This window comes from Akebia trifoliata, chromosome 12, assembly GCF_017979445.1.
Source record: "Akebia trifoliata isolate Shusen 1 chromosome 12, ASM1797944v1, whole genome shotgun sequence".
Lineage (NCBI taxonomy): Eukaryota > Viridiplantae > Streptophyta > Magnoliopsida > Ranunculales > Lardizabalaceae > Akebia > Akebia trifoliata.
In genome coordinates this window covers 4,906,876-4,919,654 of record NC_141386.1, presented here as the reverse complement: position 1 = coordinate 4,919,654, position 12,779 = coordinate 4,906,876, and the positions used below count along the sequence as shown (strand labels likewise).

General features: G+C 34.0%; 1 protein-coding gene across 1 annotated transcript; it reads left to right on the top strand.

Moving 5' to 3' along the window:
- Positions 1-6,003: 6,003 nt before the first annotated feature.
- Positions 6,004-10,326, top strand: TIP4;1 (tonoplast intrinsic protein 4;1). Its single transcript, XM_086419522.1, has 3 exons — positions 6,004-6,224; positions 9,221-9,459; positions 9,789-10,326. Exons 1-3 carry the CDS (start codon positions 6,098-6,100, stop codon positions 10,164-10,166), a joined length of 744 nt encoding a protein of 247 aa, XP_086275648.1. The 5' UTR covers positions 6,004-6,097; the 3' UTR covers positions 10,167-10,326.
- Positions 10,327-12,779: the final 2,453 nt, after the last annotated feature.

Here is a 12,779-nt window from a genome sequence, read left to right as displayed (position 1 = left end):
TTCTTGATGTGAAAATAAATAAGAACCATAGATATTTTTTTTATCGAGATACAAGTTAAAAAGCATCTATGATTCTTATTCTCGCTCACGTCAAGAAGTGTGAAATGAGGTTCCAGCACAACCCTTATACAAATAGCCATCAAAAAAATCCTTGAACATCACTCTGCTTAAAAATCGCATCTTGTTATTGAGATTTGAAGGTTGAAGACAATAAAAAAATATAAAACATTTTCTTATTAAAGAATCAATCTATAGTTGACTAATCGCTTGTTTGATTTATTTTATTTTATTTTAAATGTGTAACTATCAAGCAAAAGCACTTCTTGTACCACGTGATCGATTAGACGGTTACGAAAGCAACTGTCAAATCTAACTCTCTTTCGATCTCAGCCACTTGATCAAATAATCATGATGTTGTAAATGGGCCCACAACTTTGTTGACCAGATGGGCTAGCCCATCAAAGACATTGACAACAAGACAAATTAGATGATGGTCTTGAAAGCGAAACTTGAGCAAAATGGATGAATGCCAATCCTCACCTAGACAGGTGAATATGGGAATGCTGCTAGAAAGGTTGACTAGATCAACGGTCTGAATAATGACACGTGGCAAAACATGTTTTGACTTTTTCTTTTGAAGATATGATGAGATTCGTGTATTTGTGGAGTATGGATCCCACAAGCTTTCATTGTTGCAATAATTTAAAAAACAGGTTCAGCTCGGCTCGAGAAAATGACTAATTGTTTGGCTCGGCTTGGCTCGTTTGACTCTTGAACTAAACCAAGGCATTGTTTGTTTTTTTACATAGTCAATCTGATGGGATGATCATGGCCGTCTAGTTTTCAATTATTCACTTTATAAATCTTGTGATCATACTCCAACGATGAAGTTAGTAAAAAAAATTTGACAAAAGTAATGAGTTTGAGATGAAAATTGTATAATTATTCCCTTGGCTTTCTGACTCCTCCTCTACTCTCTTGATGTGACATGTACATAGAATCATAGATTTTTTTCTTGATATACAAAATTACACATATTTATGGAGATGTGTAGTTGTGTATCCCGAGGAAATCTAATGTTTTAATCACATGTCACATCAGGAGAGTAGAGGGGAAGTCAATTTATTATTGTTCATAATATAATAGCTTTTGTGATGGAAAAGATAGGGATGTTGTTGCTCTCAATTTCTTTCAATAATCATAGATCTTTGGATCAATACCCATTCAGTCAATCACATAAGAAAAAAAGATAATAGAACGATAGAATACAATTGGAATCTTGGGTACTTACTAGTCTTTTCTCGTAGATTTGCATTATATCGTACATGCATCAAGCTTTGCATTTTTGATTCCACATGTCAAGTTCAAATGAAGTACTATTCTATTTTTCTACATTGATTAATTTTTAGTGTTATTAGAGTTATTTTTATTTGTTAAATTATAATTATTGTAATATATCGTTTCATGAGATTTGATTTGGGTAGGATCAAGGGCGGAGTCTGGATTTTTGGCCAGTGGGGGTTAAGTGTGCTAACGATGACTGACCAATATCTTGGTTTCTTTCTATGAAAATCTTGCACTTGTAACTACAAATGATGGTTGGTCAATAATTTTTATAATATTGACAAAACTTTTCCACTAAAACAATAGATGTTAAGACTTGAAAAAAACTTTGTTTAGACTTGATATCTCAAAATTTTATTTTCTTCAATATTAAAGCTTCAAGAATAAGAAAAGATTTTTAGGGAATTGAAGATGATGAATTTTTTCAAGAACCTCTAAAACGTCATTTTTATGTTCAATGATTTATTGATAAATCATCGATTAGCTCATTACTTTGTCGATTTAATCGGATAATTCCTCCTACTTTGGAGAATTTACAAAATTTCGAAGAATTTTGAGTTGGTGTGAATTTGAGAAGATCGAGCTTAGGATACACGTTGTCAGTTTGAAAAGGGCAGGGGTCTCTACTATAGAACAAATATGCGAGGAGCTAAAATTACCTTGTTATACTTTTCTTTTCTTTTTTGTAATAAAAAAATGAAGTTCAATCAAACTTAGCAAGGGATGTATTTATATTTTTCAATAGAGTCGTGATAATCTGACTCCCCATGTGGCATATTCAAAATACTCTCCAAACGTGGCATGTGCTAGAACCATAAACTTTATACCTTGGGATATACAACCACACATCCTCATAAATTTGTGAAGTTGTGTATCTTGATAAAAGAAAATCTATGGTTTTAGCACATCACTTGTCAAGAGAGTATTTTGAGTTTGCCTTGTGGGGGTGTCAGATTATCACAACTCTTTTCAATAATAAGTACAATGGGGGCTATAACATATATGTCACCAATTTGAACAAATCAGGGGTATATCTAATTGGGAAGGGATCCTCTGTAGTTTTCTGTAGTGAATTTTAAATGGTAGACATTGACAAGTTGAAAAGAAAATCCAACACTCTAACGTCTAAGGATCATGTTGTAGATAAGATTTAAAAATGAGTGAGTCTAGTCATAAATTTCGAAAATGAGCGGTCCCAGAACTAAAATTCTTGAACGCACAATTTTTTTTTGTCTTGGTGATGTGGTGTTACTTAAACCAACAAAATTCACTGCACACAGGGACAAATTACTACAAAGGATCCACTCAACCGCACCCTAATCTAATATTCATCAAACGTGAGGGTCTAAATCAGTTTTTTTCTTTCTCAAAAGTTCAGTGGAGGCTATAACCCCCACTGGTCCCTAATTGACTCTATCCCTTAGGATTGCCTTTCTCAAGTGGGTATGTTCTTTTATTAGTGACATCTTCTTAACGTCAAGTTTATCAAATTTCTCAAGAAATACGATAATTTCTTAAGTTGGAGTGATTGTACTTGTTTCTCTTGAAATGCATGTTAGAGGTCGGGTCAGGATACAAGTGAAAGAATTAGAAATGCAACATTTTCTCTTCTCCCGACATGGCCTATTCAAATAATGGCACATGGATTAGATAGCTCCTGTAGTTGCAGATCATTCCATCAACAATTATTAATTCATGGTTGTAATGGGTTTAAAATATGAGCTATATATATTAGGCTCGAAGCCAAGTCAGAAGAGCTTCATGAGAGGTTGGTTTCACATCAAATAATAACAAGTATTGCGTAAAAAGGAAATGTTTTAAAAAAGGGAGAGAGGGAGAGAGCAAAACGAATGGAATGAGAGCGTCGTGGCCTCTCTGTCATTAGTACCATTTACTTTTTTATTTTATTTTATAGAATATAGAGTGCCCACTTTTTCTATGTCAAATGGTGCATCTCTATCTATCTATCTATCTATCTATCTCTCTCTCTCTCTCTCTCCTCTCTCTCTCTCTCTCTCTTATGGAGAAGAGAGAGAGAGATGCACCATAGAGAGAGAGAGAGAGATGCACCATTTGACATAGAAAAAGTGGGCACTCTATATTCTATAAAATAAAATAAAAAAGTAAATGGTACTAATGACAGAGAGGCCACGACGCTCTCATTCCATTCGTGAGAGAGAGAGAGAGAGATTTGAAAATGAAGGAAAATCTCTCTCTCTCTCTCTAATGGAGGGAGAGAGAGAGAGAGAGAGAGAGAGATTTGAAAATGAAGGAAAATACAAGGAGTTCCACTTAGGACTTAAAATAGACCGTTTTCTAATCAGCCAGCATGTCATAACTCAGCTTTTTTGAAGGTGGGATGAAGAACAACCATACATTCTCTTGGAATCACTAAAATACCTAACTAACCAATTTCACTATACTTCAAGGAAAATCATCTTGTTAATAAATTGATCGAGCAATGTGAAAAGGTTCAAATTAGAAATGAATGAATTTGAAAAAAAAAATATAAAAATAATAAATGATTAACTAATTCTTTTTTTTTTTATTATTATTATTATTTATTAAGATGATTTGGGTACATGTTCGACATTGGCCAATTGCAATCTCTCTTGATATTAATGTTGAATTTGAAGAATTTAAAAGATGAAGATCCAAAATAATCTTAGATGAAAATAGATATGAAATCACTTTCAATATCAGAATATCAAAAGACTTGGTTTTGAATATAATAAAAGAGTAGTGATAATTTGTTTCTACATTCTCATCATAGAACTGTAGATCCTTCACTTCGAGATACTTGAGAAAAATATTTATTGTTCTGAAACTACTAGGTTAGGGAGCGTACAAAGAATGTATGAAAAAATAGAGTTAGAAAATAACTATTCATGGTAAAATAGAAGAAGGTGATTCATTAAATAAACTCTAAATCTTTGGGATAAGATTACATTTTACTTCAAAGAGGTTGCACAACTATAGGGTAAGTGATTTTAGGAATGTATTGGGGGGGAGGGTGTAAAATCCGACTTTTCAGTTCTTTCAACAATCTCTCTCGAATCTTTTTATAATTGCTATTTTGATGCTTCTGCATATTAAATGAAAAACCCACTTGCAAACACTCTGAAGATCAAGTTAAACATGATTTTTGTAGAGTAATCGTAGAAGAAAAATTAGAATTGCATAAATAAATCATTGGAACACAACATGAAAAAAATCAATATTCGACAAACTAAGATATCAAAATTTCCATTGTCAATTTTTTTTTTCAAGGGCCGAAACAATCAAATTAATGAAAAATGAGATAAATTTGATAACTTTAAGTCATCAAGTCTAGGGAACACAAAAATATCAATGGCCTTAGGCTATCGAAATTTGATTTCTAAAATTCGTAGACCGCATATCAAAATTTTCAATTTTCACATGGAGGGAAAAATTGGCCAAAGCCAGTTAGCTCACATCAGATAACTAGCTCTCACGGGTTTTCCTTACATGTGGCTTGCCCAAATGCAAGCTTGATCATTTTAATCAAGCTAGCCCTACTCTTCACTTATTTTAGAATTTTATTTATTTATTTTATTAGTAGTTTTACTAGTTCTTGGCAAAGAATCCTAAGAGATATCATTTGATTTGTTCGTTAACTCTCTTTGAGGTCTGAATAATTGCAAAGGAAAATAATTAGGACTTTTCTCTATCAAATAGGTTAGGATAAGAGCAAAAATATAAATTTCCTAAAGTTCAATATTGGCATTTTAGGGATTAGTATATATATATATATATTTTAGGGATGCATTTCTTTTTTAAGAAATCCCTACATCTCAATAATGTGATTGATGGAGAGCATTTATCGTGGATCGAGGACAGGGGTGGATTTATAGTGGGGCCACAAGAATTTTCAAAATCCATGGAATAATAAGCTATTGTGACAAATATCAAGTGCGCGTAAAAAAAATTCTATCTCTATCGACCCCACATTTTTTTTTTCCAATCTTAATTGTCCCTACAATTATTTTTTTTTCCATTCTTAATTGCCCCCCATATGGGCAAACTCCTAACTCGAACCTTGCTTGAGGCTAGTGTTTTCCAACTAATTACTTTAAAAGAAAAAATACGATTTGTAGTTGTATGATTACTCATCTTCTTGAGAAAATTCATTTGTCCTCAAAAAGTAATTTTTCCCCTACTTTCGAGAAAATATTTTTCATCCACCCCCACCCCCCTCTCCCAAAAAATAAAAAAATTTCTCGTGAAAACTTGAAAAAGAAAGAGAGTCTCTCTAATTATCAAAAAAAAAAAAAAAAAAAAGTCCTACTGCCCTTTTGACATTTTCCCATAAAGAGATACTCCTCAGATAGTAAAATTAATTTTCTAATAACAGTTTTTTTATCTTGAGGAAATGGTTTTCTCTTGAAACGTTTGCTACTCTCTTATCATGCAAACAGACAAAGAGCCATGTCAAAAGATTCGCGAATCCAGGTAAAAAAGGGCAAACCTATTTAGTAGTTATCGTGAAATTCAAAGGGTGTATTGGTAATTTAAGGAAAAAATTATTTTTTCTCCCATAGGGGGGCACAAGGCTAGCATGTAGTACGTGTGACGCGATGGGAGGCAGAAGAGAACCTTTCCATCCTTATTTATATATACTACTTCCAGTCTATCAAACCTACTACCAAGAGTTCTTTTTGAGAGAGAGAGTAGTGTTCTACTTCTACCACCAAGAAATCGGCGAGTAATTGCGGTGAGACTAGACGATTAAATGAGGAAGATCGCGTTAGGACACGGTAGAGAGGCGACTGAGCCGGGTTGTATCCGAGCTCTTATCGTCGAGTTCATCTGCACCTTCCTCTTTGTCTTTGCTGGTGTTGGATCTGCCATCACTGCTGGTATATTTATTTCTCATTATTGCTAACGTGCGCCACTACGCCCACATACATCTCTCTCTCTCTCTCTCTCTCTTATTCATGCTTTTTTCACTGATTTTCATGGCCAACTTAGACCAGTTTCTAACGTGCGCCTGGTGGATTCTTCTGATATATTATTCCAATGGCATCACTCCACGTGTATACATCATGACACGTGGCGTAATTTCGTTGGATCATCAGATTAATACGGATTTTTGTTAACAGCAAATCCCTGTTCGACCTCTGTTAAATCAAAGGGATTTTTCCAATCGACGGCTGAGATGAGAGGAATACGATATCTTTTCTAGAGATTAGTAAGTCTTATCTTGAACGTCACTGCATATGAAAATATACTAGGGAATATCCTTCTCTCTCAGCCCTTCGTTTGATGGAGAACCTCAAACGTCGTATGAGGTTAATATTTTTAAAGAATCAGTAAGGGAAGCTTAAAAGATCAAAATATGATCCGATGATCTCAAATTGGAAAATTGTACTCTTAGCGTCAAACGTACGACCAAGAGTGGAAGTTTTTCTAGGGATTCCCCAGGGAAGCCGATTTCTTGAACTTCTACACTAATCTCTAGGAAACCTTTGGTTTTCCTCCTATCTCAGCTGTGCTCTTAATTCTGTGCGTCAAACGTGGTTTGAAGATAGAAAAAAGTAAATCACGAATTTTCTTTTCTGTTAAAGAATTTCTGTAACTAAGCTGATGAACCAATCGCATGACACCACTTGTATTTAAAAAAAATTAAAATTTGAACTTCAACTGTTCAGAAATTTTCTCTACATCAACCAATCAGGCGTACTTTTGACACATGGCGTCAAGGCATTGGGCCATCAGCTTAATACATAAATTTTTTAACAGCAAATTCGTACTCGAAAAATCCTCTAAAATATTCCTATTTATCATTTGGACCTTTCTAACCCCAACCGTGGGATTGGTACACTTTTTCAAGATAAAATAGGTTGAACTTGATCCGAAATCCAAGTGATTTGAAAATAAAAATTTAGTGGGTTTGGATCGTGGAGTAACCGATTAAGAATAAAAATGGGTTGAATATGGTTTAATATCTCTTGACCCAACATTACTTGATCCAGCCTGACTGACCCGAATGAAGGGATGATATCTCTAAATCTAGCTATGTTTATAATCTTGAAACTAATTCAAACTGAGTATCTGACCCCCCCGATAGTTTTATGATTTTAGTTATTAGGAAAATTACTTAAAGGATCCTGATAGAGGGAGTTCATTTTAAATAATTATTAAGTTTTGGACGATCTCTTGATAATTTATTTAGTAAATTTTTTTTTTCTTAATGATCTTTGGACCTCATCTCCCACTTTTTTCACGATTGAATGCCTTAATTGTTTGAAGTCATCGTTTTCATCTAAAAATATTAGATTTTTGACATCTCAATCAACTTCCGAAGACTTCGTTCTATTAGAAAAGATTTAAGAAAGAAGTAAAAGTCATTTTCAAGAGTGTTTTCAAATATTTTAAAGATGTATATAAAAAAATTAGGATTTTTTTTTTCTTAATTTTTGGATAAAAATTGATAATAAAAAAAAAAAAAAAAAAATTCTTTTGGCTTGAAATAATCTAAACAAGCTGTTATCTCAAGTTTTTAGTCGAGCTTTCTATGTATTTTAGACGAAAAAACTCGAAACTTGAAAAAGAATTGGTTTTACCAGTGTCGAGTTTAACAAAATGAAGGATTAGTAAGAAAGAAAAAAGTTTACTAAATGTCCTATCAAGTTATCGTGCAAAACTTATGGATTAAATAGAAAGAAATCCCTTCGTTAGGGTCCTTTAAATAATTTTCCCTAATTATTATGATCCAATTTTCAATGTTGGTCTGGGTCCGAATATTTTATTCATATCTGAATATGGAATTATGAATATACTTACGACTTAGATGAGATCCACAGCTTAGTTGGTTTAACACATTGCGAAACAACTTTGAGTAGCTTACCCATTACAAAATGAACACATTGGACTGTGCGAATGATTTGATTAAAAGCCCGAGGTGTTTTAAACACCAACTAAAACATGCCACCTAGACACCTAACCTAATTTATAGGAATGGGCATCGAGTTGTCCTATCCTATAATAAAGGTAAGGTGTCTACATAGCATGTTTTTGTTAAAATTTAAAACACCTAAGGCTCTTAACCCAGTTGTGCACACAGCCAGATGCATTTGAAGTCCAATAAAAATGTGTCACAAGACACTTAACATTGTTAAAGGAACGACACCGTTCTGGATGGTGAATCGATGGATAAATACTTATATTCGAGTGTAGATGGAAGGAAAATACATATTTCTTACATATGAATTTAATTTCCTAGGGATTGGTACTCTTATTGGAGAGACGTTTTCCTGAGAATATCCTTACGAATATTCTTCTGTCTCAGGCATTTGTTTGATGAGGACCCTCAAATGTTTTTCTTTTGTGAAAGAAGTACTATTGTTTTATGGGCCCGGCCTTTCGGCCCCTATAAACTTTTTCTTATATGGATTTGGTTGTATTGAGATGCCACATGTACATATTTAAAAAAAATTTGTATAAAGGACATTTTTCACTATTGAATTTGGAATTCAGAGGCTAAAGATTACTTATTATAAAAAAAAAAAAAAAAAACCTTAATCCAGACCATGAACTCTATAGGGATGATGTGTCATTTGGATCAATGTGACAGTCCACATGGCCCAAATGGAGACCTCGGTCCACGCTTTAGTTGATCCGTGGATTCAGAATCATGAAAAATGGCTCATAAAATGCTCAAGGCCGGTCGGCCCTGATGGTTAAGACACAAAACTAAAGCCCTTAGACGATTGGATTTTTTTTATTTTAGTGGTTGGGATTGTGTGTTTATATATGTATAGTCGTCCGATTCTTGACATTTGACAAGTGTCAAGTTGATGGATGTCCGAATTTTCAAGTTTTAGAAAGTATTTTAATTAATTCTGATTTATAGATAAGCTGGTTGGAGATTCCATGGTGGGTCTGTTTGCCGTGGCCGTGGCTCATGCATTGGTAGTAGCCGTGATGATCTCTGCTGGTTTACAAATTTCCGGTGGCCATCTTAATCCCGCTGTCACGCTCGGTCTCCTTGTTGGAGGACACATCACCATCATTCGATCCATTCTTTATTGGATCGATCAACTTTTAGCCTCTTCCCTAGCTTGCATTCTCCTAAAGTATCTCACAGGATTGGTGAGCCACATTTACACATATAACTCTCTCCAATTATACATCCTTTCTTAAAGATAAGATGACGGTTTTTCAACAAATAATAATATTCCTCAATTTTACGTTTTAAATAGATGATGTATATTTTATATTGTCTACAAAACCGGATTTTATATGATCCGAATCGATCTAATAACTCGATCCAAAAAGGTTCTGACCCATAAGAATCTGATCTATTAGGTTATCGGATCGGATCAAGTAACTAGTCTGTAATCTCTCTTGATTGAAACATGAATGTGAGCAAAATAAATATTGTTTTTATTTACATTTATATATGGTTTTCATTTGTGCAGGACACTCCAGTGCACACACTTGCTGTTGGGGTGGGAGCCTTACAAGGGGTGATTTGGGAGATAATTCTCACATTCTCATTGTTGTTCACTGTCTATGCTACTATAGTTGACCCCAAAAAGGGATCTATTGATGGGCTAGGCCCAATACTTACTGGGTTTGTTGTTGGAGCCAATATCTTAGCTGGTGGGCCATTCTCAGGGGCCTCCATGAACCCTGCAAGATCCTTTGGGCCAGCTTTAGTGAGTGGGATCTGGACAGATCATTGGGTCTATTGGGTTGGGCCTCTCATCGGTGGAGGCCTTGCTGGTTTTCTTTTTGAAAACTTCTTCATCTTTAGATCTCATGAACCTCTCCCCAGAGAGGAAGAAAGCTGCTAAGTATTCATCTGTCCTTCTTCTCATATTGTTTCTCACTCCAATGTACTTTATGTGGGTAATGGGCTTTCTTTGATGGTTTGCTTAATTATGTTTGTTTATCTCCAAATGTAAGACTTTGTTATGGTTTTCAGTAGCTTTGTATTTATAGAATTTGGGAGCATGTTTGGAGAGTAAATTGGAGGGCTTCTATCGGCAAGCCAACTTTTACTAACAGCACCCCAAGATGTGTCTTAATTCTTTGGTGATTTACATATGAATTGGGGTGCTGTTAGCAAAAGTTGGCATGACAGTAGAATCTCTCTTTAATTAACTTTTGATGATTACCTAAGAAATGATTCCTACAAAGGGAAAAATTGAAAATGATTAGTGTCTACGACCCACTTTTGACTCTTGGCTTTTGCGGGAATCTGAAGGAACTTAAAATTATCCTTTTAAATTAAATAATCAAAATATCAAAAAAAAAAAAAAAAAAAAAGGGTTCATTTTCTAAAATGCATTTTTTAAACATTGTTATTCTAACATTCACACCAAAAGTCCATCCAACGGAAGTGATTCTAAGAAGCACTTTTATGCAAGCTCTTCCTTCTATTGACATAAGACCTATAGATACGATTGAAAGGCTTAAACATGGTCCAATGGGATTTGATCATTTTTATACTCACCCATGAGGCTGTTTAGATAACCATGAAGAAAAATGATTGAATCAAATGGCTAGAAATCACCGATCATCCCAGTTTTAGATAGTGGGTCCACCAAATATACATTGAGTAAAGGATCTACATAAGATTTTTAGGTCTAGTAACAATATGAATATCCAAAACCTCTCCACAATAGGCTAGACTGGGTCCTATACAAGTCAACCAATGAACCAAATCTCAACAGGTTGAGTTTAGTCCCACATGAGACACTCATTGTCTTGTCTTTCTCCTTATAAACTACTTGACCTCTCCACTCATTGCCAATTGATTTTGAGTTTGACCCTCAAATTTATCATTGAATCAGAGCGGACTTTTCACTCCTCCACGTCACTCAGATCATATCTCCACACGCTTTAACCCAATCCGGCCCACATGTGCGGGGGAGTGACTCATTGCCTTGTTGCTCTCCTTATAAGCTATTGGTCCTCGCCACTCATTACCAATTGATTTTGATTTAGATCCCAAATTTATCAGTGTGATTTGATAAATAAAAATGATTCCGTCATGATGAAAAATGATATAGTAAAGAATACCACTCACTATTATAAAAAATAAATATAAAAAAAAAAAAAAAATTAAAATTAAAATTAAAAAAGAAAAAAATATACAATCTTAGTCCAAAATTCTGTTTATTTGTCAAAATTACAATTGACTCCATCAAAACCCCCAAATTTATCAGTGATATGACTTAAAACTATGATTTGATAAATAAAAGTGACTCCGTCATGATGAAAAATGATATAGTCAAGAATACCAATCACCATTTAAAAGAAAAAAAAAAGCAAAAATATACAATCTTTGTCCAAAATTCTGCTTATTTGTCAAAATAAGCAAAAGTTTTGCACCTATTTGCTCTAAACTTTAAAGAAATCTTATTTCAAGGGCAACATAAGGAAGGCATGGTGACAATTGAGAGTCTTGTGCTTGTACGGTAGCATCTATTTGATGGTAAAATCAGATAAAACAAATACATTATTTATGAATTTGACTTAAACATCATAACTTCTTGGGTAAGTACTGATCTAATTCCCAGGATCAAAAGATGGATTGATCGCACAAAGTATCTCAAGGTTTTGCGATATTGTAAGGTATGCCTACACTCTTCGGGATGGAACTAGTCCTTATTAGGGTTTACAATTGGAAAGATTTTATTTAAAATCGAAGTACATGTAGTAGGTTTGGGTTCTTGTAGTAGACCCGGATAAATAAATAAAAAGGTAGAATATAGGTTGATATCCCTTGATCTGAGTCACACCCGAGTCGAATATGGATTTGTTTCTATATCTATCTAGATCAGAATGATATAATGCTTTGAAAATTATATTTTTCAAAATATTTTCTTTTTTTTACTACTTTAATATAACATGAATTCATATTAAATAGAAAAGAATTATAATAGTAAAATGAAATAATATAGCAATAAGAAAGAGAAATATAACAAAAAAAAGGTTGATCGATTCAAAATTATTCAACATGACCAACTCAAATCAAGTATTTCGGTCGGGTCATATCCGGATCCGGATTTAGTGACCTATTTTAAGCCCCAGTCCCTATCATTGCACTCCCTTTGTGAAGCTACAAACCCCTCCACCCACTTTTTTTTTTTTTTTTTGGTTTTTCTAAAAATTTTAAGGTTGGCTATGGGCGAAAGAAAATCAGATTTCAAGGAAAAACATGCAATCAGTGACTAATTTGAAATCAAGGATAAATCACTTTTTTGTCCTCATCAAATTATGAATCAAAGGCTCACTTACACACACACACACACACACACACACACGACACACATGCTCAACCAAAGAAAAAAAGAAAAGTACACACGTGCGAGTGATGGACAATTGAACCCACTTTTATCATTCATCATACCCACTATAGTGGATAGCTATGGAAATGATCACTAAAAGGGTATCCAATT